Source organism: Antedon bifida, chromosome 3, assembly GCF_963402885.1.
Source record: "Antedon bifida chromosome 3, ecAntBifi1.1, whole genome shotgun sequence".
Taxonomy (NCBI): domain Eukaryota; kingdom Metazoa; phylum Echinodermata; class Crinoidea; order Comatulida; family Antedonidae; genus Antedon; species Antedon bifida.
This window is the reverse complement of record NC_136228.1, coordinates 28,446,188-28,473,564: the sequence shown is the minus strand read 5'-3', so window position 1 is coordinate 28,473,564 and position 27,377 is coordinate 28,446,188. Positions and strand designations below refer to the sequence as shown.

At 34.0% G+C, this 27,377-nt stretch overlaps 4 protein-coding genes across 5 annotated transcripts in view; 2 read left to right on the top strand and 2 right to left on the bottom strand.

Annotated features, from left to right (window-relative positions):
* The window catches only part of LOC144836907 (cyclin-dependent kinase 9-like), a 400,420-nt gene that overhangs the window by 262,762 nt on the left and 110,281 nt on the right, over nt 1-27,377 (bottom strand). The window lies entirely within an intron of this gene.
* Nucleotides 1,538-8,822, top strand: LOC144838356 (sodium- and chloride-dependent neutral and basic amino acid transporter B(0+)-like). Its single transcript, XM_078693695.1, has 12 exons — nt 1,538-1,688; nt 2,144-2,275; nt 2,578-2,929; nt 3,696-3,828; nt 4,398-4,532; nt 4,900-5,003; nt 5,309-5,433; nt 5,638-5,750; nt 7,345-7,473; nt 7,748-7,963; nt 8,255-8,419; nt 8,643-8,822. Exons 2-12 carry the CDS (start codon nt 2,170-2,172, stop codon nt 8,820-8,822), a joined length of 1,758 nt encoding a protein of 585 aa, XP_078549821.1. The 5' UTR covers nt 1,538-1,688; nt 2,144-2,169.
* On the top strand, nt 10,891-15,298 carry LOC144837503 (zinc finger MYND domain-containing protein 19-like). Its single transcript, XM_078692653.1, has 6 exons — nt 10,891-11,123; nt 11,898-11,957; nt 12,679-12,850; nt 13,037-13,170; nt 14,100-14,216; nt 15,041-15,298. The coding sequence occupies exons 1-6, from the start codon at nt 11,073-11,075 to the stop codon at nt 15,182-15,184; spliced, it is 678 nt and encodes a 225-aa protein (XP_078548779.1). The 5' UTR covers nt 10,891-11,072; the 3' UTR covers nt 15,185-15,298.
* On the bottom strand, nt 24,091-26,824 carry LOC144838355 (uncharacterized). The gene is made up of 3 exons (XM_078693694.1): nt 26,781-26,824; nt 24,367-25,994; nt 24,091-24,176 (listed from the first exon to the last, which is right to left on the bottom strand). The coding sequence occupies exons 1-3, from the start codon at nt 26,822-26,824 to the stop codon at nt 24,091-24,093; spliced, it is 1,758 nt and encodes a 585-aa protein (XP_078549820.1).

Below are 27,377 nucleotides of genomic sequence, written 5' to 3'. Positions count from 1 at the left end.
GTGATATTTGTATGCAGAAATGTATGTCATTCGATTATCATTTTATTATTAGTAAGGTAATATAATAACCTTCGATTTTATAGATTTATAGAAGTAATTTAGATTCCTACTTGATTTAGTAATAAAGTATAGAACATTATTAATTGTACTATCAGTTTATAATGGTTCTCACTTTAGGAGAAGATCGTTAAGGACGTTTTTAATAAAGTGGATAGAATTTGAAGAAATATGGGAACTGTTAAGCCAACTGGAAGCAATGTATATAAAGCGACATTTATATAGCGCTATTTCAAGAAGATTAGAGCGCTGTGGACTTAGATGTTACACCTTTTCAACAACATTCTTCTCCCCTGAGGGTCACATCGTGTCATCGGCAGCCAACTACGGCGCCAATACCTTTGTCCACGACAGTGTGTGTAAACTAGCACAACGGGGTAACCCCCTACTCGTCTCGAAAGATGTACTAGGTTCTTTAAAGTGCACACGAGCAATAATATGCATACACTGGACCTACGGTTTATAGTCCTTATCCAAGAAGACTTGTTCTACCACCAGAACCAAGGAGCCAGTGAGCCTCGAACCCTTGCCGATGTTATGGCTATGTATTACGGTTCCTTTGTCTTAAACGCTCGGCCACTAAAATGCAACCACTCATACTAAAATAACAATGATAAGTTCAGCCATTTTACCAAAAAAATTAATAAATGAAATGGAGATAAGTAGGACACCTGACATGAATTTAACAATAGGTGGACAAAAATGTCAAAAAAAATGTAGAGAGAAGGAATCAAGATATCACAGGACTTCTGGATTAGCTTTAGAAGAGGAAATGGAAAATATTCTCGGGTATTCAGTTGTGTGTGGCATACCTTATGATGATGAGGATATCATACCTCCTTCAGATTGACCTTGTGCAATTTTTTTTCTATTTTGTGGCTTGTGTGATTTATATCTTGATGACCACATCAAATAAATCGATTCCGATTGTTATAAAATAAATAAAATGATACTATGGTGGTGTAAAACAGATGTTGGCATATACATATTAATGAACGACACGACTTTGCAATTACCCATTACATTCGATATTAGCAACAAAGATCGTTAGTTTTTGTTGACTTTATACAAATATTTTTAGTAGAATCTATCTAAGTTTTCAACCAATCGTTATGAACGGTAATCACAATAAATGTAAATTGTCTATCGAATAATGGCATTTTTTGGTAAATATAAAGTATCCTTATCTAATCCAGGCCAGCCCTTAATAATGTATAACTATATAATATCTTTGTAAGCTAGATATAAGTATATCTTCAGTTTTACAACTATTATATAAAGTATAATATTGCACGTTTTACACTTATATAAAGTGCAAATATCTAAAGATAACAAATACAGTTCGTCGAAATATTCCCTCACACATTTTCAGAGTTTGTTTTATAATATAAAATATACATTGTCATATGTAAAGTATGTAAAGTTTCAATTTTTTAAACTCTACTTGTGAGATTCAACACATTATCTTTGACAGAGTACAGCGGACTTGGTTAAAGCAGGATCCGACGAGGAGCCAGAAGATAGAGAGCATTGGGGAAGCAAGGCTGATTTTCTACTATCATGCTTGGGCTATGCTGTGGGACTTGGAAATGTTTGGAGATTTCCTTATTTGTGTTATGAAAACGGAGGAGGTTAGATTGTTGAGCTCATTTTGTACATTTCATCGTCCTTACTAAATATTTATTCTTATTTTTCTATTTATTATCTGATTTTGTTTTTGGACTATACACTTTTTCTTTTGCTAATAAATTGTTGATTGAATTGTTCAAACGTTTTTTTCGGAAATACTGCAGAGGTGCTGTAGTCATAGTAGTGGTAACAGTTATATTATTCAATACTTTACTTGTTTTTGTCGAGAATAGCGTGACATTCACATCAAGCAACAGACTCAATGTATCATACATTTAATTGCTTATACAATTAATCTTGGAAATGTAAAGTATAATGAGTGTTAGTGTTACGGCATGATAATCCCAAACAAACAGTGTAGTACCTTGATCAACCGACAATTCTCTTTCTAGATAATTCGAGATATATCATAAGCACAAAAGAGATTTCTTATTTGTTTATTACCTTATTCCCACAGGTGCATTTCTTATCCCGTATGGCATTATGCTCATATTCGCGGGCTTACCCGTATTCTTCTTGGAGGTAAGCCTGGGCCAGTACTCCAGCAGTGGCCCAGCTACGGTATGGAAAATATCTCCGATGTTTAGAGGTAAGATTCGGAATTATAATTTTTACGTCACGCTCGATACGTTCAGTGTTCTTCATTTTTGTTTAAGATACTTTTACATTATGTAATAGGCTATAATATTCAAATTTTAAAAAAAGATAGAGAAAATAGATAATCAAAAATGCTCCAAAACACAAAAGTGCTATAGAGAAATGAAAACCTTAGAAATGAGAGTATGCTTGCAAGGCTCCGGGAATGTATAGAAAAACATTCATTTGAGGTGTTATCGGGATCATGCCACGATAAATGAAAAACAGTCACATTTTAATTCATTTCTTGTTTAGGTATCGGTTATGGCATGGTACTCGTGTCGGCTCTTGTTGGAATATATTACAACGTAATCATAATGTACGCTATATATTATATGTTTGCATCAATGAGAAAAACTCTGCCTTGGACGGCCTGCAACGAGGGCTGGAACACGGATTACTGTTATGGCTTGTACACAGATTGTATTGATCTTGGAGACAGTATAATGATTGATAATAATACATGTGCTAATGTCTCTTCAATGAGTACAGGCCAAATGGAATACTATAACGTAACGTATAATTTGAGTACAGGCTTGGCTGACATATCAGAATATACTGATCCATTGGCGTCAAAACGTATACTTGCAAGCGAGGAATACTACAGGTATCTAACTGTCTTTCAATGGCTACAATAACACTAATTAAGTACTTTATGCTGTAGATTGGTCTTAAATTAGAAATAGGCCTATGCAACTTTCGTTCCGATGACGCAAACAGTATACTATTAACAGAGAGTGAAGGCAACTATAAAATTGTCGTTCGTACTCCAGCACTATACCAAAGCTTTGTTTGTAAACTTATTTCTCTTACTAGAGATTGTAACATTTTGATAATTTCAAACTTCGGAAAATTGTCTAAATCTCTGAGTTTGCACAAAAATAGTTTGTTTAGTAGTATACTAGTAGTATAGCAAACAGTTTGCTATAGTTTATACTTTATACTAGGTTAAAACATGTTAGCTGTGAATTTTAACGCTGCCAGGTCTAATATTTTGTAGCAAACTGGCTTCACCGTCAGAACGAAATGTGCCTATTTGTTCATGATAATACAAACTTACAAAATGTATATAACTGTTTACATTCAAAACAAAATAGAACTATCAGTTCAGTTATGGCTACTGCCTAATAGATAAAAGGTAATAAATAAATAATGTAAATAAAGACCTATATTCATTTTATCAAAAGAAACCAGCTATGATTGGTGATCAACCTCGAAATTAGTCTTAGGCCTATATTGTTTCTACTATTAGATTAAGGAAATCTTGAAAACTCATACGAACTAAAAATAATATTTTTGAGTTTGTTGTTATTACTTACTGCTACTACTGTGTATTTACGTTACTTATGTAAGACTTGATGTTTATTTTTTAGAAATCAGGTTTTGCGCGAATCGAATGGTATTGGAGATGTAAACAGCATGGTTTGGCATTTGTTCGGCTGTCTAATCGGAGCTTGGGTCATTGTATTCCTGTGCCTTGTGCGTGGCATTAAGTCATCAGGAAAGGTAGTGTAGTGTAGCCTACTTATCTTTACTTATCTTCACATATAGGCCTATGGCATGTCTAAATGTAGAGTATATGCGCAATATCACAACAATATATCAGAAACTTACTTGTATAATACGGTATATCACCCGTGAGATGTGTGCGAACAGCTTGATCATTAATCCAAAAATGTGGTTTAGTTTTTCGAATGAAAACAAAAATGGAAATAACTTCAGGTTTTTCAAACGTTTATGACGTACTGAACACTTGAAACGTTCACAAAACGTCCAGTATAAATATAAAATGGGTTCACAAATCGATGTCTTGGCAATATAAAAAAGTTACGATTGTACATACATTCATATCAAATATAAGAGTTTAGAGTTTAGTCCATGTGGTAATACAGAGCCTTGCATAACAAAGCAGTTTTCCAGAAGATAATTCTAAAGTTTACTATGTTACCATTTGGAAAACGCATGATGTAACCCCAAACCTGAATTCTGTAATTCTTGATATAACCATGAATAATATGTTTAAGCATTATTATTAACGAATTAATATTTCATATAAGCCAATATCTTTATTACAGGTTGTGTACTTCACCGCTACATTCCCGTATGTCGTGTTATTTATCTTGCTTATACGTGGACTAACTCTCGAAGGACATCAGAAGGGTATCGAATTTTTCATTACACCAGACTGGGACAAGCTATGGGAAGCCAAGGTAGCATTTTTACAATTGTTTAAACATTATGTACTCAGACCATGTACACTTTACGTAAAAAATTATGCTTAGTTTAAACTAAATATCAACATATCGCTTTCTGTGATATACTGTGAAGTTAAGTTATAGCAGGGAGGTATACTAAGCTGATTACATACGACGTAAGTGCTCATGTGATCACTTAACTCTCCTCAACCTCCGATACACCTGACGTATCTTTAACTCCAGTAGAATGAAATGTTGAAGAAACGATTAATACACAAGATTTCAACGAAGTTATCACATCAAAGCGTGTAAACGTAACTTTAACTACTGGTGTACAAGTCTTCTAGTCTTTACATCAGCACATTTCATTCCTATCTTACAGGTTTGGAAGGATGCTGCCATTCAGATCTTCTATTCCCTTAGTGCAGCCTGGGGAGGTTTACTGACTCTTTCATCATACAACAAATTCCATAACAATTGCTATTTGTACGTATAATTTATATTTATTTATTTGTTTACATTTATCTTTGCGTATTGAAGGTCATTATTACAATAATTGTGTTTGGATATAGGCTACGCTTTTGATGATCGGATGCATTATTGAACTCCATCTCGGATGCATCAGCATCAATTGTATAACATTATTCATTAATGAATTATAAAAGATGGAAACTATTATTAAGATACATAAAGTATTTGTAAATGACGCTTACGGAATTTACCGTACTTTAAACGTTTAACAATTCTTCCCTCTGAAAAGTGTTATAATTATTCTTTTCTTTAATATGCAGTGACGCCCTGTTTGTTTCAATCGCTAACTGCTGCACTAGTATCTTTGCTGGTTTTGTGATCTTCTCAATTCTTGGATACATGGCGAATGAGCTTGGAAGAGAGGTTGATGAAGTTGTTGATCAAGGTAGGTATTATTAATGATAAGATAAAAAAAAACCAGAATCTCTAAAATGTTTAGGCCTATTTTTAAAAATATTCTTAAGTAGGCCGCTTTCGTATCGTGGTAAATGATATGATGAGATATCATCGCGTATCATAAGCCTTACACACGCGAAGTTGTCACATGTCTACTGAAAATACATGAATTCTAACTTTTTTTTTCTCCCAGGCTTTAGTCTTGCGTTCATTGCTTATCCAGAAGCATTGGCAAGGATGCCGGCAGCGCCGCTCTGGGCCATCCTTTTCTTTGCAATGTTGGTCACACTTGGACTCGACAGTCAGGTTAGCATCCTAGTTTAATTGTCTACGCATTCTATCCCCATAGGATTGCTTTAAGTGAAATAGAAAAGTTATATCGTTCAAGAATCAGATTCATCATAATATTAGTAGGCCTATTGGTCGAATGAGGTAGAATTCAGCAATCTTCTATAAAACAAGGCCAACAGCCATTAAGTCGCGTGCTACAATGCATAGTGATACCGGACCGACAGACAGACCGACAGACCAACAGACAGACCGACCGACCGACATAGTGAACTATACTGACCGAAATTACTGAACATGTTTAAAAATGTTGAAATGTTTAAAAACATTTATATTTTTTTAATTTACACGTGCATAGCCTGTCACTTTTGACGTGCTCGTATAACGTAATTTCGAGTTGAAAAGTAAGTCAAGAAAACAGAGATCGGGCAAAAAGAGTGCGCAATAACATTTAACGCGCAGTGCGCGCGCAAACATCTGCGCACTAATGGCAATTTTGTAAACGCTTAAAATTGCCTGAAACGTACTCTTATTTCATCGAAAATAAATTTTGAAAATTTTAAGCGCGCGTACGCATGCGTTACATGCGCTACGCACGTAATTGTATTGCTATATGATGATTTATGCCCTGAAATTTATGAGTACCAAATTTTATTTAATTGTGATTCATGGTTGTGAAGATATGATTACAAACGTGATTTCGTTAAATCGTGCGTAGACCGCGTAATTTTTTATTGCGCACCGTGAAAACATAACCACATCGATTCCTGGCCATAAGGAATATTGTGTGAAAAATTGACTAAATAAACGCTTAAAATTGCCTGAAACGTACTCTTATTTCATCGAAAATAAATTTTGAAAATTTTAAGCGCGCGTACGCATGCGTTACATGCGCTACGCACGTAATTGTATTGCCATATGATGATTTATGCCCTGAAATTTATGAGTACCAAATTTTATTTAATTGTGATTCATGGTTGTGAAGATATGATTACAAACGTGATTTCGTTACATCGTGCGTACACCGCGTAATTTTTTATTGCGCACCGTGAAAACATAACCACATTGATTCCTGGCCATAAGGAATATTGTGTGAAAAATTGACTTAGCTAGATTAAACTGATATCAAGATATGGTCAGAAAGCGATAAAACGCATAGTGATACCGGACCGACAGACAGACAGACAGACAGACAGACAGACCAACCGACCGACATAGTGAACTATAGAGTCGCGTCCACGCGACTAAAAATTAGTACGGAGATGCGAGTTTTACCGATATAAATTACTGATTGTAATAAATCATACTGTATTTATGCCATTGTAACTCCCATTTTTATATTGCTTCTAATCTTCTTATTGTACTTTTTGTTATAGGCCTATTAATTGGAAATTGAAAGTAATTTCGACCAAATAAACGTGAATGATAGAATGAATGGTATAGGCCTATATGCTCATATACTTTTCTTAAAATTTCATAAATATAAAATATAAGCATAATCGGTATTCCATATTTAATTCATGCAAAGACTGGTTACTTTATTTATTTATCAATACCCAGTTTGCATTCTTTGGCAACCTTTGTTTTATTTTACACTGTCTTTTCTTTTTAGTTTACGATACTCGAAACGTTGGTAACATCAATCACTGATACCTTTCCTAAACTGAGAAAAAGAAAAACGTTGGTATTATTTATATCCTGTCTGGTTATGTTTTGTCTCAGTGTCATTTGTGTTACAGATGTAAGTAGTTTTAATAAAACAGTATAACACAATAGTTGTATGATACACATATATGATTGTGTCACGTACATGTCATCTTTTAAAGCATGTAATATTGGCTTTTCCTCCCTGAATAACAATTCTGGTGAAAGTATCAACAATAATAATAGGATAGGATAGGTTTATTGTTTCGTCATCTTTGTAAAGTTGCATTCCCACAAAATGGCAAGGCCAATTTCAAAATAATAAAAACAAATATTTTCAGTTATATTTTGATATTTTCATTGTTTTGTAGGCTGGTATCTACTGGGTAAACCTGTTAGATTTCTACTCAGCCAGCTTTGCGCTGTTGACATTTGCAATGGTTGAATGTCTTGTTATTTGTTGGATCTACGGAGTTCAACGATTCCGCAATGACATTCGAACAATGATTGGAGATTCTTGGGTTGACTTCCCATTGTTTAACTACTGGATCGCAGCATGGTCTGTACTTACACCATTATTACTATTGGTAAGATACATTAATATTGTAGTTTTTTAAAGCCTATTTTCCACTAGGCGAATTTGTTCGCCTTTAATCATCACCAGCGTCACTATACTATACGCATGCGTATTCATGTTTCCATCTTCCAAATCAGTCTCTGCGACGAATTCTATAGTTCCTTGGGTTTTTTCATTTCGTGAAATTAGTAATTCAAACAAACAAAATACTGCCGTTATGTTTATTTATTTATCAAATGATAAAAGTTAGGTCTATATTTCTACACCTTTTTGAACTATTTTTTACCACTGCTTTCTCTAGGTTGTTCAAGTGTACAGCTGGGTCGACTGGTCAGCACCAACTTACAATGGACCTTTCCCGACTTGGGCCAATGGACTTGGTTGGGTGATTATTACAGCCTCACTTATCCTCACCCCAATATTCATGGTGGTTGAGTACACAAGAGCTTCAGGAACCTTTTTTGAAGTAAGTCACAAAATACTTTTTGCTGAATATTGTTTTCTATTTATTTACGTTTTCTCTTTTGTGCGGTAAGTAAAAATCTTGAAACAATCAATGCCCGAGAATAAATTTACTAGTCAGATGTCTGTATCATTATTATTATCAACATAAATAAATAAAAAATAATTCTACATGTATATAGTTATGATTATACGTACTTTACGTTATAATTTATTTTTCCATTTAGCGCCTAACTCTGATAAGCAATCCAATCCCAGAATTTGGACCATCAGATCCAGAAAACAGAGAAGAGGCAAAATCAGTGCATATGAGTCTCGGGACATGGCTAGGCCCGATCGAATATAAAGCATCGTACAGTATGAATGGCGTTGATAATGTCAGTTTTGAACCTGCTGGGGTTATTTAAAAAAGTCAACACACTTTCGTTCCACACATTTAAAATAAGTCTTTTTTAACGGTGTAAATGTTCAAACTATTACTAGGACGTTAACGATCATAAATAAATTAGAAAAGTTAATATTATTATTTTTTCTATATATGAGGCGACTTTTTCTCATTATGCCAGATTTCCTCATCTTTATCTTCAAATTAATTAATTAATTAAATTTCAGTATATCACCTGGCTTTTTAGAATATATGTTCTGTGCCTCTTTATATATGATCAACCATTTATGCTGTCTTTGATGAAAATATTAAATCTAATGACGTCATGATTGTAAGAGCAATAATGTCGTCGATACAACGATGTTATTGTTTGTATTCACCATGACAGCATTTGTTTTTAAAAATATCATTTTTATCAAATGCAACATAAATGGTTATCTTATAGGCCTACTGTAGTTTGTATAATGTTTGTTCTATTATAGAACGAAAACTTTTCTAATTTCTGTTTTTGTTTTATGTAATAGGCCTAACAATTAATGTAGACCCTTTTATCTATTTATCGTTGAACGAATATCGTCCAGTGTCTAGCAGCCTTAATCTTTCAAAACAAATTGTATTTATTACAATGATAAGCGTTTACTTTACAATTGTAGAACTAAACCTAATGAGTAATCAATTTATGTATTAATGTAAATAAACTATACGCACTATTCTTATTCTTTGTAGATAGGCCAGATTTTTAGCTTAATAAAAATGTAGTAGTATACAGTAGTATTAAACAAAATGTGTTTTATGTTTGTTTTTTCATTGTATTTGTTTGTCTAAATGTGCGGTTAAATGTAACACAAAAGCAATAAAATAATATAACAAATATAAATTATATTATTCGGGTTATGAAACAACATGTTCGTCTTCTTCTCAACTAAATTCATCACCTTTGCTTAGGTGATGATGTAATGATTGACTTAAACAAACATGTGGTTTGATCGACCAAAACATCTTGGTCAGACAAATGATAAGTGTTGGAGAGTTCATTCAAGTACATACACAATATCCTCTAATGTTGGCATTTTAAGATGTGGTGTTCTTTCCCCAAGGAACGAACTTAGCGCTCATATTTGTTATAGATGATGGATGCAATCTGGATGATAACAATTATTGGAAAACCGCAAATTGCATAGAACCGGCTCGCTTTTGGTTGGTTAAATAGGGGCCTGATTGATGTAATACAAAATTATTACTTTTTATAATAGTAGGACCTATGTCTGCCCTAAAGATACAAGATATCTCAACCATTGCAATTGAGATCTGAAGCCGGTGACTCAACTTTGAATTACGTCAAGGAACAACTTATTAATGGTATTGTCAGGTTGGCTCTACTGATTAGTAAGAATTAGATGTACCCTCAAATCCGTGTAACTCGGGTTATTGCAAAGAACTTACGTGGTTATGCCTAGAACAGTATGGTGATGTTACATCACTAGACTAACTAACTACATGATTGAAATGATCACCTGTTGTGACTGTTGCGAATATTTTAACATTGTAATTGGTTGACGGTGAATCAACGGTTTCTTCTTTTTGTGTTATGTTATCAATGTTGTTTTTTAAATAAATTATACCTGGATATATAAATGAATTTTACAAATTCTGTTACCGATTAGACTACGAGATGTCCCGGGTATAATGAATTGTGATTGAAATGTCACATTTTGATTAAATTTCGAATTTTTAAATATAATGGTAACCTTAATATCAGAATATTATTAGATATTATAGTACAGTGTACTAAAGTGTCATAAATGATGATAAATTATTATAATTATAAACAAATTACTTGGAATAAAGTTATATTATTTCAAAGTTACCTCCATTTATTCAATTTAAAACCATGTATCTTTATTTACACTACAGAACTGTAGGCCTATGTATGTATATTTATGCTAAAAAAACAAAACTAGTACTGTATTCATTTAAATACCGACACGCACCATTGCCTAATGCATATTCACATTTTATTTATTTTTATGGGTCAAAGGACAAAATCTTATTTATTCTAGTGATTCTATTGGATCAACGTGTTTATCATATGCACGTGTAGAGAAGGGAGAAAGAGCGACATCCGCCTTTCGTGAGCTTTCGTCGTCGTGCGCGTGAGCGGAGACCAGGAGATGTGTCATCTGTGGAGGAGAGTTAATTAAAGGGCCGTCTTCCTTACATGATCATTTAAGCTAATATTTCATAAATTGATCTGTGAATTTGACCAACATCAATGTCAGCATTTAAACTAGGTATAGTGCGTCTTGGAAGAGCCGCTGGAAAGGTGTGTGTGTTGTTTTTTAGCAGTTAAAATGCATGACAGCATGTGTGACTTGTAGTTCATTCTTTGTCCTTCATCATAACGAGAGCCCTTTTAAATGCTTGTCAAGCGGACTAGTCTGTTGATACTGTGTAGCCTAGCCTCGTGGTTATTTTCTTGTAGTAGGCCTAGGCATAGTAATGTGCATTTTATAATGGTTTAAACAAAATAATTAAATCCGGTATTATTATTAAGCAGATCTTAAGCTTCGCCTACTTATAATAAAATATTAATAATAATATATAATTATAAGAAAAGATAGAATATCCTAGGCCTAGGCTAGCCTAGTATCTAGAGTAGAGACGACGATCACATTTATTTAGCTTAGGCCTAGCGGCCTATATAGCCTAGCTAAGCTAGGCCTAGACACTTACACTAGGCCTAGTGGCCTAGGACCTACTATCTAGACCTGTGGAGCTGCTAGGCCTAGCCTAGACGAAATAAGACTAGGCCCCTGTGGTAGCGGGGTGAAATGAATAAATAATAATAATAAATAAGGTAAATTTAATGATCAATTTAATTACAATAACAGAGAGTGACTGATGGCTGAAATGGTCGACCTCATCTACGGTACATGTGGCTGTAATATATTAAATAGGCCTAGACTAGTAAGTGAATGGTAATGTTTATAGGAGGAGGTGCTCCACCTAACTTAATAGTACACCATGTTGTAATAGTCGGTGCATTAAGATATTAAATAAATTGCAAAATGAAATATTTGACTTTTATGTTTTTCAGACAAAATATTCATTACTAGATGAACAAGATATTTCATTGGTGGACCGTTTTGCTTTTGAGGTACGGCAACATATATTATATAGATGAAAAGAAAAATTTTTATGGAGTGACCTTAAAAAAAAATCACATTTTAACATCCATGAGATCTGGCAAAGATACTGTATAACTACAGTACTACGTAGAGTGACATATGGCGCAGTTGGCTAAAATGGTGGTACTGTCACTGTGTTTCCTTTGGTTCCACGATTCAAATCCCATTGTTGCTCTCGGGTGTATTCCCACTGGCGGGTTGGAATACAGATGAGACATTAAGTTGTTAGTCCCATGTGCAACATTGCTCATATGCACTCTTTGAAAAAAGTAGGGTATCATTTCCCAATGTACTGCCCAGTTCACCATCAGAAGGACCCACAGGAAACAAGTCTAAGGTCTAAGGACTTTTCTTGTCAATTTGAGTAGATTAAAACGAGATTCTCGTTACAGTAGCTCGGTGCCCTACATAATACTGTACTGCGACTGTTTAAAAATCGTGTTATTTGTAACTGTACACGCTTGGCTAACAAGAGTTTGTTTTCAGAATTACTATTATCATAATAGGCATGCATGCACAGGGCCGTAGCTAGCATGAGGCAGACAAGGCGTTTGCCTCGCCTGAAATTTTCAATTTTCACCACCACCCCAATTCTCCAGCACAGATCGTTATATTTCAACATATATCAACATGAAAACAGGCTAAATTTTATGATTTTAACACCAGTATAAAAATGCTTTTTTCTAAAAGGCAAGAGTAGACATAGATAAAGATGGGAACGGTGCTCAAGTGTACGCATACGCTTACGATATAAATAAAGGTCGAAGTTCAGGCCGATATCTACATGACCTACTCTGGGAAAAACACTGTGGAGACTTAGCTCCAGGATATAAAGTAGCCCACAAAAATGCAGTAACAGTAGGTAAGTGATATTAAAAAAATTGTCCATTACTTACAGAATTGTATTGGTCATACCTGAAGTGCACAAAAAACAGAAATTCCAGGCCTGTGTTAACAGCAACAGATATTTAACATTGAATTGATGTATGCTTATCACTAATCTCAGGGTTGATAGGTTTTAATTTTGTTTTCCTTGTTTATTTTACAGATAACAGACTAGAAAACCTCCATCTTGTTACAATAGATGAATCTGAAAAAGACCAAGAATTGCTCAAGAAAAACAGAGAACAATCCCTATATTGGGTTGCAATACAACAATTACCCACAGATTCTTTCCAAGAGGTAAATTTCAAATGTGTATTTTTTAACGAGGATGTATTTGTGCTATCTATTAGGTCCCTCCTTCACAAAATAAAATATATTCTCATTCAACTCTTTTGACAGAACTTTTAACTCTAGTACTAAGTTTAAATTATTATTAATATTATAAAACCCTTCAAAAATCTTTTCAAAAATCGTCTTTTTAAAGAACAGATTTAATCTGATTCCATAATTTAAATTACAAAATAATCAGTAAAAAGTACTTCTTTTTGATTATCTGAAGAATAGAATTACCTAAAATGTTCACATTGGGATATCTACTAATAGTAGTACAGTTGAACCTCCGTAAGCAGCCACCTCCCTTAACAGCCTCACTTTCAAAAGCCTGTTTGTTTTACCTATCTAATTAGTGCATTTCGTACCTCCCGTAAGCAGCCGTGGTCACTGATTTATATTTTTTGTATGGTAAATTACCTCCGTAAGCTGCGACCCGAAAAAATTTGTATTGACTTTTGACAACTTGATACTTATTGTGCTTTATATATTATCATTATTTCGAAGCGGTTTCAAAAACATTTCTGTGAAGAACATTCCTGTGTTTTTTAGATGAGATGAGAAAACTACACAGATTTTGACCGACCATTTTCATATGATAAAAGCTTTTAAAATGTGTCTGAAATAATAAATAAATACTAAACCACCTGATCATAAACAATAAAATACAATTAGCTGGAGAATTTAAAGGCCTATTGCGTTAAGAACGTAAATATTATGCATGGCCAGTGCACGATGTTGGCCCTCTATTGATCACCTCCCGTAAACGGGAGGTTTAACTGTATCTAGTATTTTTGGGACACCCCTTTTTGGGGTTCTGAAGGTGTCCCTTTGATAGAGGTTCTACTGTAACAGAGTATATGTTTTGAAATTACTATGGTTATTTTTGTTAACAGCTCCCTGTGACGTCACAACGATATTATAATGCTAATGGTGAAGTTATAGAAGGAGAAGATGATAGTATAACGTTTTATGAATGTCATTACCCACCATGTTCACAAATTGAAGCCGAGGTTAGTAAAGGTTCTAAATTGCTATTTTTGTTTGACATTAATTTGTCTGGATTAAGTATTCTGGATTCATTTAGAACATTGTTGTTGGTTGCTGTGACCAAAAGATCATAAAATAAAATACATTATAATTTCCCATGAATGGCCAGGTAGCCATAATTTAGCTAGGCCTAGCCAGAATTTACCTAGACCTAGCCAGAATTTATCTACAGGGCTAGCCAGAATTTATGCTATAAACACCACACCACAATAGTTCTATCCGAGAGAGCCTTCAAAGCACATCCAGAAGTGACAACATTGAATCTGGAAGTGACAGCAAAGTAAAGCTTTGTGTTAAAACGTGTGTGGGGATATCATTGTTGTGATTGAAAACCCTTGACCCTTGATATGGAACAATTACTGTTCAGGTTCTGAATCAAATCTACTGTATGTTTTGTGGGATATCTTAGACAGCTATGTTATATTCAAGACAGTTATTTTCATAAAGGTGTTTGCATTGTATCCAACTACTTTATCTCAGAATGACTATAAGCATGATTTCTATAAATATATACAGTAATGGCCAGATGTGGCCAAAATTGTTCACTTTATATCATGATAATATGGGAATTCACAGGTGGGACTTATTTATACCCATGACCTCCAGATCACTAGCCTGGCGTTCATACCTCTAGACCACCATCCTTGCTAGATTCTAGCCTTCCTTGGGCTTGAATCTACTCTTCTAAAAATCGGTTTATTATGATTTCACAACAAACCCGAAAGTCTGTTCACCCTTTACAGTATTTTATCCCATTAAGGATTAATGGAAAACATTTTTTATACAGCTACGAGAATTTAGTATTTGTGGAAGGTGTCAGGAAGTAAGATACTGTGGTACTGCTTGTCAACAACGCGATTGGCCAGTTCATAAGAAACACTGCAAAGAACGAAAAAAAGCTAAACCATATGAACGTCCACCGGATCGATGATTGCATTTTGTGCTTTTTTCTATTGTAAATAAAATAAAGTTTATGTTATTTTCTTGTGAATGTGTAAAAGTAAAATTAACCTGAGTTGAGAATAATAATATTCAGCAAAATGAACCATGTGTAAATTAAATTATATTTTTTTTGTTGAGAAATGACTATTCATACCCACCTATTTACTTATTTATTGAAATTTTCTTTTTTATAATTGAACTACATCAATGTAATTGATTGTTGTTTATTATGGCTTTCTAGAATCAATGAGAAGTTTAAAAAACTTGCCACGACCAAAAAATATGTAAATAATTAAATCGTAACATAAATATATTGCTGCAGCTAGTTAGTCCTATTTATTACAAAACTAAAAAAAATTGAAGGTTCGCAGTTTGTGAATTAAGGCCCTGCACTATATTGGTAATTCAGTTTATGTACTGTACCTGTAAATGGTATGTGCAAAGAGTATATATAATTTACTAGAGAGTAAACTCGGCGATAGCAAAGTGATGGCAACAGACAGGGAATCTGTAAAATGGCCATCATGATTCATATATCTGGTAAGATATAATTATTTAATATACAGATAATGACTTAAAATTGTATGAATAGCCACAAAATATAATAATAGAATAAACAGTTTCTATCATTGTAGCAATAACATAATTTATTTCTTGGTAAATGTCTGTGGAGTTGAAGTTGACTCTCTAGTTATTTATATAACCTCTTTGTGTACGGTATGTGCTATCTTCTCTTTGTTGCCACTGGCCTATTTTATTGGTTGGTTGTATCATGTGCCATCTTGCCTTGAATATTATCGCATTCAATAAGTTATAAAAGGTTAAAACTTAAAATAAATACTTCAGCCTTACCATCCACCACAATGTTTAATCCAAACTTACCATTTTGAGACAAGACTTTATTATAAACAAAAACCTCAAAATTAGTCAATGGTAATTAAAAAATATATAAAGCTATTTTGAGGTAGGGCCCATTCAGGCACCGATTGGTCATTGAAAAATTTGTGTTGCTTTCATTCTAAAAAAAGTGAAGTGAAAGTGCCTCATTCCAAAAAAATGACTTAAGGTTCTACGTAAGGCTCATACAGTATAACTGACCAAATGTAGTTACTGTACAGTGAGCTTTTAATAAGATTTCAAACTTCATGAACAGAATCTTGATGCTGTATAAAACATGGTACTATTCTCTGATAATATACTTGAAAGTAGTATTCAAAAATGTGTTTATTTCACATGTAAAATTAGTGGGGTTATTATCGATGTTGAGCTTTAGCTGGACATTTGTGCCTCCAAATTCAGTCTGTGTAGTTTATACTGCATATTATTTTAATGATCCTTCCATCCATCAATCTTTCAACTCTAAGGTGCTGTATTGATTAGATCGCCTATCATTGCTCTACATGATATCTGATGGTCTCTATTAAAAAATTAAAATTTTTTTTATTTTCCATTTTTAGTATATAATTGAAAACTGTACTCATTCTTCACCAGACTTATGTTCATGTAATATTGATGGGCCTGATATCAAGATTGTAAAACTTTCTAAACGTCCTAATATGTTGTAATCCACCAATCAGAGGCTCGTATGTTGCGATTCTCACTCCTTAGAATGACTATAGTTATTCTATGGGTCCAATTTGTTTGTGCATTTCTCTACAGATAAGCAGCAGAAATGCAATACGTGTTTAGATTTGTACTATTTTGTACTTTTTTATTTCATGTTTCTTACTGATAACTTAAAATTTTCATTGGACAATTTAATGTGTACAGTAGTAAGTTGACCATTCCGTCTATGTAGTGCATATTCGAGGGATTAAGCGGGGGAGCTTAGTACTACTGTTTTGGTAACTAGAACGTCTACCGTCTATGGAAGGTTATCCATACACCTTTGCTGCTTTGATCTTTTCTAGCCCCGTTGACACACGAACGTTGATCCCACATTGCTCCTCATTGAATGCGGAGCAGTGTGGACCGAAATTCGTTACAAGTCTCAATGGGCATTTCAAATGCATTGTTTCTCATTTAAACAATAATCAACAGATTTTGGTTGTGTGCGATTCTATACACAGATTTGAACAGGGCAAAATAGATTACACTCTTCCTCAAGTTTACATAGTGATGTATACTTATGAATGGACAGGGTTATATCCAAAACAATATTTGAAAATGTTTGTTAGTTTAAGTACCGACACAGCTTCTGGAATATCGAGAAGCAATTTTGTACCGTTTGCATGCATACTGCTTTTGTTTATGTTAAACATAAATTGTTTAAGTGCATACACTGTATTTTCTGAATTAACATTTTGGGGTAGTTGCAGGAGGGGGATGGGTTGCAAGTGGGGAGGGATGGGGAGCGCGTTTGTGTGGTTAGTTTTTGCATTAGTTAATGTAAAGTTTATAAAAAGTAAAACTGAGCACTACTATGAACCTAGCTTTTAAGTGGTAATGAAGGAAGTTAATATAGGTTCAGTATTTTTCAGTTGTAAGATTATAACAAACCTGTTTCATTTCGGGAAAGCAGGGGGTAATTTAAGGTGATGGCTTTTACCGTCTATCATCCCGAATGAAAGATCACTATTGGTTAGGAAACCAGACAAAAAGTACTTAGTTACTACGTTGTGTCTACTGTGTACGCCAAAAAGAAGTAAAAAATAAAGTATTAATAACAATGTGGTTACAAATACTGTACTACAGTATAAAGTGTTTTTGTTGAGTATTATAGTTTTGCATGTAAACATATTCGCATGGAAATCAACATTGTAGGCTTTTCAGTGAGGTAATAATCAACATTGCAGTTAGTAGAAAACCCCAACTAACGAACTACAGTAATGGTGCGTCTCGGCCTTAGAAAGACGCAAGCAACATGTGATTGATGGGAGATGTATTTATTTATGAACTACAGTATGAAACTCCCATGTGATTTCAGTAATTTACGTTTCGCTTTTCGTTTCTCTTGTTTGGCAGTTCTACAAACTGTCTTTTAAAGGAGCCAATTCATTTCTTAGTGAGTACACATCGATGTCATCTCGTAGATCGGATAGTAGGCGAGAAATTCTCTGAGATATATCGACGTAAATGTTTTAGAAAGTTACAATTTTCTTTACCACCACCTTCTCTCATCTTTCGGAGCTCACACTGAGCTTGTGCCTGCTGAAACCTCATCTTTATCGTCAAAGCAGTCTTTGTTTACTCTTGTCTTTGGTCCCACTGCACATTTGTCTTTGTAACCATTGTCTTTAACCACATTTTGGCTACCAGTTAGTGGACCATTGGAGAGTTCACCATCGAGATTCCTGTTCGAATCGGAAGTGTTAATGTATGGTTGAGTCGCTTTCATTTTAACGATGATTAGAGACAATCTTTAAGCAGAGGATTGAGCGACCAAGATAGTGGTTAGCGAGCTGAGCACCGTGAATAATGTTTGTGAACATCATTAATAGCATGTTCCTGAACTATGAATAATCTTATTCCAATGTTTCGCACCGAAAGAGCATCCATGTATATGTATACTTGTTAGCTTGCATGAAGACCGTGTTGCTAACGGTCATCTCTCCGGCTCCTTGTCTTCGAAGTGTTCTTAATCATTGATCGTTATCCAACCCACCCTTACGTTGAAGTCATTTGATGGTATAAAGTGTAGATCTGAGCAAAGCTCAGCATATAATTGCCCTCGTATCCGGATATTCACCCCCCGGAAAACTACCCCCCGGACAACCACCACCTGGACAACTACCCCCTTAGGACAACTACCCCTTTAGGACAACTACCCCCCGGACAAATACCCCCGGACAAATACCCCCGGACAACTACACCCTTAGGACAACAACCCCTTAGGACAACTACCCCCCGGACAATTACCCCCTAGGAACAACCTGACTCTGCAACAGTGTATAATAGGTAGTTGACCGGGGGGTAGTTATCCTAAGGGGGTAGTTGTCCTAAGGGGGTAGTTGTCCGGGGGGTAGTTGTCCGGGGGGTAGTTGTCCGGGGGGTTGTTATCCTAAGGGGGTAGTTGTCCTAAGGGGGTAGTTGTCCGGGGAGTAGTTGTCCGGGGGGTAGTTGTCCTAAGGGGGTAGTTGTCCGAGTGGTAAACATCCGGGGGGTAACTGTCTAGGGGGTAGGTGTCCTAGAACCAATTGCCCTTTATATGAGATCGTCATGGTTGGGGCATATACACTGGTAAGTGTGGCATAGATTATGCCTTGCAGAAATCCGAAGCTTCATGAGCCTCTCGTCGATTCTAGTGGAGAGATCTGGTAGTAAGAAGGAGACGAATTGCGCATCATACTCTGTGAATTAAATTATTTTTAGATTTAATATTCCAGAAAAAGTTTTACTATATCCACTGTAAAAAGCATCACGTAGAAATTCGCAAACGTATCTGAAGTATATAGTCTAAAAGTCGCGAATGCCCTGCTTATAAATAAAGAATACTTACAGTGCCGCGAGCTTCGCTTTTTAGTCGCGTGCAAACGCGACTTTAGCTCACTGTGTCGGTCGGTAGTCGGTCGGTCGGTCGGTCGGTAAACACTAACTCAAATTGGTGCACCCGACTGCAGCCATGTATATGGCCTTGTTCTAGGTCTAAAGGGCAATCGGTTACAAATGTGTGTTCAATAATAGGCCTATACAGGCATACTGTATGCCTGAAATGATGTTACAATTCAATTGATTTATTGTATAGGTAATCTGGTTTTCAATACATGCACCCAGCCTGCAATTCTTCATGTTTTTCATTACATTCTTTTATTTACAGTGTGTGTAAGTAAGTGTCGTCAGAAGGATTCGAGACATTGCACATGAAATAGCAAGTTTATTATTTTGAATGCTTCATACCAGTACTCTCTGTGCTTCGCTGTTTAGTGCGCCCTCATTCATAGGTATTAGCGATGCAGAAATCATGTATTATTCAGTAATTACGGTCCTCTACCTCCTTCAATTTAATATTCATAATGCGTGACGTAATAATTGGCCTAACGACAATTGGATGATGAAAACGCTTTCCGCGTCAAGTTATTGTGTAACTGATAAATTAAATTAATGTGTACTTTCATGTCGAATAGTAGGTGAAGATAAAATTTGAATAAGGATACATTGTAAATATTGAAGCTATAGACTGACGAGAATTTAAATCGTATAAAGTTTGTTAAAACCTGATTCTACAACGTGAGTAATACAATTTGTGTTAAACCATGGTTAAACCAACTTAGATTATTTAGCTAATATTTATTACCGGTACGCAATGTAGGCCTATCGTAATGTTAACAGGAACAGATTCCATTTTGGCCTTTCATGTCATTGGATTCGCGCGAATGGGTTCGCCTAGTGGAAAAAGTCTTTGAGGCAAATGAGTTTGGATTATTATGTCATTCGAAATGCCTTGTCCTTGACAGCAGTATATTGTCCACAACCTCATCTTTATCGTCAGACCAGTCTTTGTTTACTTTTGTCTATGGTCTCTCTCACATTTGGCAGTAGATATCGTCCTGTTCTCAACAAATGCAAAACGAAATCAGACTTCATTAGGAAACTTCAAGTATGCTTGGCTAAATGTTAACACAGAGAAAAACGAAGTTATTGAAAATATTATGAAAAGTACACATTCATTCCTTACATTACTGTTTTAATTTCTCAGTGTCAATAGAGCAAAATGTAAAACTAGAAAGAAAATAAAAATTCCTTATGTATAATTCAAACGTTCAGACGATAACGGTATACGTTCTTAACATTATTTTTACATTTTATCGTTTTGTCAATTTTATAGCTCTTTTGCAATTTGCTGCAAATCTTGAATTGCATTTGTTATAAAGAAAGAAAGGAAAATTGATTTACTATTTTTAAAGAGCCTTTAATTGTTTTTACATTAAGTATATTTTGATAACACGACATAAATAATTATGAAATTTGAGTTTTTAAATTCAGCCTAGCTCAAGCCCCTTTCAACCACGTATCAGCATAATTTTGTAATTTATGTACATACACTTTTCAAGCGTCTAAAGCATTGTCAAATTTGTCAATGTTTTTAAAAAATGAAATCATTGTTTTGCTGCTGAATTGTTTATGTAAAACATGGCAAATTGATCTTTTTAAGCAGTGACATATGTAACTAATCTTTATACGAACATAACAAAATATCTAAAATATAGTGGAGATGGATGGGACGAAGAATGCCGATTATTACAACTTACAATGCTTCGCCCACAACCATAATACTCATAATTGACTAATTGAAACAAGAAGTGGTTGTGGCCGGAGTACCACACTGTAGTGTGTTTCACTTTCAGATTTAGTTTACATCATGCATATCATACAATAGGGAAGTTGTAAAATGCATAATATTTTCTTACTATTAAAAATAATAATATAATAAATAAATATATAATATTATGTATGCTTAGGCCTATTAAATAAATTGCATAAAAAGAACACTACAGAACGGACGTGAGTTATTTCTTTTTTTTAAATGAAACAATTTACATAAACTTAAGCTTTAAAGTAAAGAAAGTAAATTGTATTTATCAATCTTTTCAAAGAAATGTAAAGCTATTCCAGTTAAGCTTGTGGACCGAAGTAAATACACTTGGGCATTTTTCTGTGAGGATCTTGAGAGAGTTACAGATTTCAAGTTTGGATAAAGAGCTATGAAAAGAGATACCTCTCAAAAGAGTTATTAAGATTACCGTATTACTTTAAAGATGTATTGTCCCTTGAAACACAAAAAAATGAAATTTAAATTGGACATATCAAAGTAATATTAAAGTTATTCACTTTAAGTCGAAAATTCGAGCCAAAAGCAACAAGTTTACGTAATTAACAGGTAAATTAGTTACATTTTGTCTGGAAAATCGTCGCGAGCGAAAGTAAACAAAGATTTCAAACCACGAGTACGCATTATGCATATGCTAATTAGGATTGTTTACAACTCGTCACGGTTGAGAAGGTATTTTCACACAGATCGTGAGGAAGTTTTATGATTATGCATACAGAGTAGCCAAACAAGCGTGTTTCATTATGGGGTATAATAATAATAATAATTTATTAGGAAATGACACCTTTGCATCGGTGGCACACACAGAAGTGGTGCATCCAAATTAACATAATACATCAAAACAATACATAATATGACGGATACAGGTTCTTAAACTATTTGCAAAAATATAAAAGAAAAATCATTATCAACATGGTAATACAGGTACTGTATTAAATTGTCCTACAGTATCATAGGTTTGAGTTGATAATTTAAAAAGGTATATAAAAATAAACATAAAATATATAGTAAAGAGTTTACATTACAAACCATTGTGTTTCAACATCAGGTACTGAAGACCTATAGTTGTTATCACAGGTGTATAATATTTACAAATCATATATAAAAGCAACAATACAAAAGAAAAACAATCTATATATTGGGAGATTTAAGTTCTGACCGTTTCTCCCATGCAGCTCTTGTGTATTGTTTACAAAACAAATCAAAAAAGGTCTCGGATTCTTTACAAATCGCGATAGAATCTCCACCTAAAATATACTGTAATTTATCATCAGCACTGGCTGTTGTGTAACGATTCCATGTGTCATAATCATTACAGAGCACAAGATTATTTTGTAGAATGGATAATTCTTTCATTCTAATATTATCAAATGCTTTACAGTTTAATAAAAAATGTTTAATGTCTTCAATTTCACCATTCCCACATAAAGTACAAAGACCGGACACATCATTGGACCATTTATAAGTTTTACAATCTAAAGGTAGAGTGTTAGATCTTAATTTAAATTTCAGACTTGTCTCATAAAAATGTGTTTTATCAAGTAAATATTTTTCTAAATTAGGGAAAGGTTTCAATTTTGAGTATAAATTTAATGAGGTTTTTTGCATTATATTATTTGACCACTCTGATTTATATGATTCTGACACACATCGCTCGACATTGCTGACTGAGAAAGGAACAAGAGTTAAACTATCATTATCAAAAACATTGTTGTAAAAGCCTATATTTGTACATTTTTCAAATATGTCAACACAACTACTAAGAAATTTATATTTTAAACGATCAAAGTCACATTTCAATTGTAGCATAGAATTAAGTACAATATTAGGCCACCTGTGGTCATCCATAGTTATAAAACGATTAAATAATTTAACTCTGGACAGTTTGTGTAACTTGGATAATGGAACCCACCCAAGGTCACCATAAAGTGCCTCTTTTGGAGTATACCGTGGAGCTTTGAGAAGAAAGCGGGCCATTTGCAATTGCACTTTCTCTAGGTCTTCGTTATCCTTCTTGGAATTATTATACCAAATGCTACAAGCATAATTTATTGAAGGAATTGCAATGGTTTTCCACAGTATGTTTCCATAGTACACCCGGTTAAAGTCATCAAGGTTAGCTATGATACCTTTGATATAAGCTATAAGCCGGTTGCCCTTTTGGATAACATGTTCATAATGTGAATGTTCACTCATGTTTGAGGAGATATAGACCCCTAAATATTTATAACTATTTACTTCTTTTATCGATTTTTCACCTAATTTCCACTCTTTATCTTTATTTATGCGTTTTCCAACAACCATGACATTTGATTTTTCATGATTAAAACCAAGTTTCCATTCTTTGGCGAATATATTGGCAATTTCTAACATTTCAGTCATTTCCCTTTCATTATTAGCAATCAATATAACATCATCAGCCCAAAAGAGCCCTCCCATCCAGACACCATTCATTCTTACCCCGAAATTGCTTTCACGAAGAAGTTTAACAAATTCATTAATAAATATAGAAAATAAAATTGGTGAGAGTACACACCCTTGTTTTACTCCTTTGTGGATATTAAACTCATCAGTCATGCTTTCCCCCACTTTTACTTTTGCTTTAACATTGTCATATAGTGAGCTTATTATTTTCCAAATTTTAGGAGACCATCACGCCATACACTATCAAATGCTTTTCGGAAGTCCAGGAAAGCTAGATGTGTAGTTTTACCTTCAATTGAACGACAAGATAAAATACTTTTCAATGTAAAGATGTGATCTTCACAACGGTGATAGGCTCTAAAGCCTCCCTGGACTTCCGAAAGTATATTTTCTTTTTCAACAAAACAAGATTACTCTGTTAAATATTTTGGAAACACAAGATGTTAATGAGATGCCTCTATAATTATTTAGGTCTTTACGATCTCCCTTTTTAAATATTGGTACAACGATACTCATATTCCACTCACTTGGGATTGTTTCTAATTTGATAATTCTATTAAATAAACAAACTAGTGATGCCGCTAAAGCGTCTCCACCATTTTTTAAAAGCTCATTGGTTATTCCATCAACTCCCGGAGCTTTATTATTTTTAGCGATTGCAAGTGCCTCAATGATTATATCAAGGTCTATATTAATGTCACATAGTAAATTTTCGTCATCGTTATCATTACCTAATGTTTTAGAACGCATCTCATCAACCGCCCGCTTTGTTAAATATGTAAAACAATCATAATCGTTATTAGCCTTACCTAAGTTCTCCCAATACTCTTTAACAAAATAAAGTATTTTTCCTTTATCACAAGTAGTTTCATCTGATTCTGGGATTTTTACACAATTAATGCCTGATTTACTACGTTTGTCATTAGACCCTTTTAATATGTTCCAAAAGTCCCTACAGGATGGTCCTCCTTTATTAGCAATCTCTACCGATTTATTTACCCTAGTTTCAGTAATTTTCTTAGATATAAGTTTTTTGGCATGTATCCTTTTTTCTTGATAAGATTGCCACAGATTATCTGTGTGAGCACAATTGGGATCTAATTTAACTGAGCGTCTATGAGCACGAGCAGCCTCTCTTCGTTCTGCTATTGCTTTTTTAACTTCATTATCAAACCAATGTTTACGTTTTTTACTTAATTTCTTAATACCAATACCATCCTTAGCTGAAGAAACAACAATAGATTTCCAGGATTCCCACAAGTTATCAACATTATTAAAGCCATCAGCATCCCAGTTGGAAAAGTTGTTTTCAATATTTTCTTGATACTTAACAAAATCCTGAATACCTGCAGTATTCCATACATGATTAGCATAAGAATGATGATTGACAGGAGTGATTAGGGTAGTATCTAGTTCTAACAAAAGGCTATTGTGATCACTTCCTGTGCCTAGCTTTCTGTCTTCATCAACAATGAACTTTACTACATTATTCAACATATTTTTAGAACAAAGTATGTAATCAATGGTGCTTTTCTGATTACCCTTGCACCAAGTAACCACCCCTTCACATAAAGGACTACAGTTTAAAATAAACATATTTGAATCATCCTTAAATTGTAGTAAACGCTTACCATTACTATTAACCTGCGGATCACCATTAGCACTTTCATGACCAATTCTACCATTAAAGTCCCCCATTATCAGAATGAGAGGCTCATAATTTTCTGCATTATTTTCTAATTGGATAACTTCTGATAATAATTGATTAGTTAATTCATCTGATTTCTCACTGTCAACTCCATTAACAGGATAATATACTACCGATATATACACTGGTGTGTTTGAATCAAAACACACTTTTACCCAAATTCTTTCGTAGTCATCGGATTTACAATTAAAAACATTGTCATCTAAAATAGTGATATCTTTCGCAACAAAGGCACCTACACCCCCTCCTCTCTTGTGTTTTCTACATTTACCAAACCAATTATAACCATCTATATTAATATTATTATCATTAGTTAAAAAGGTTTCTGCAACGCCAAAAACCTGAACATTATTCTCTTTGATTAAATGAGCAATCTCATTGAGTCTAACAGACGTTAACCTATTGATATTATTAAATACTATTTTAATATTACTACACTTGCTTGTTTTTGATCTACCATATTTCTTTCCACGTCGTCTGTGTTTTTTTCTTTTTGAATCACTTTCATTATTTGAGCTATAATCAGAGTTTATTGTATCAGTTTCTATCTGTATGTTTTGATCGAAAACTTTGACTGGAAGTCAGAGTTATTTTTTTAACAAAAAAACGTCTGTATTTCAGTTAAATGACTTTTTTTCCGACAAATTTTTGGTGATAGTTAATAACTATTATGATACTTAAAAATGACCCACCTTTTTTCGAAATCTGTTATTTTTTATTTTTTGGGAATTAGTCAAAGGGACAATACATCTTTAAGCAACGCAATAAGGTAGACGCAACGCAAGCAAGTTGATTAATGACAATCAAGAAATAAGTATGTGTCGAATTGCGTGATTTTATATTGTTATATTTAATCTCTTTGTGGTGACTTAATTTGTGTTGTTCAACGGGTAGTGCTATCAAGCATGGAGGAATCTTTTAAAATGAAGTACCAGAACAAAAATACCTTGGATAGTAATTTCAAACAGGATGGAACCTACTACACGTGCAAGAAATGTGCAAACTAGAATAATCATGTTTCACTTATTTCAGAACGATGAGAAAACTAAAAACTTTACAAATCTATTTCAATTCTCAAATATGCGTCAGAGGTTTGGAATTCAACTCTGTGAAAAGATATTAATCTTATAAAAAAATGCAGAAGAGATGTTTACGACTTTAGCTTGAGAAAATCGACTAGACTACATTAGAAGATCGAATGAAGGAAACAGATTTTGGCATTCCTCCATGTTGACTTGACGTGACCCATCGAAAATGAAACACCAACCTAATCGAAATATTTCCGATTGAAATACATTATGGGAACAACAGCGGAATCATTTATTGAGGGACCTTCCCCAAGAACTACCAAGTAACTATTGCAGAATTTTGTTGGAGCCACAAAAAATCGATTTTGTGTAGAATTAGTGTACACTTAATAAACTATGTTTAGGTTCTTCAGGCTACCTGACATGCCTAGGTAGCATTATTCCTTGATAACCGGTGATCATTTTTTTTTAGATTGTTTGCCATTATTTCTACAACAGATCAATTTCAAATTTCCTTGAAATGAATCATATAAAAACTGTACAGTAAAATTAGACACATCTAAATATTCACATTAATCATTTAAACAAAATGCTTGTAAGGGCAGCCCCAACGTATATGCCACATTTCAAATTCAAAATACCCATTCATTGCTGGCACATTGTTGTTATAGATTTTATTTTAAAGAACTGTCCAAAATTAAACTTTTTTAACACGTTGAAAAAACTCTTTATCGTTTGAGTAAAATGTTTTTCT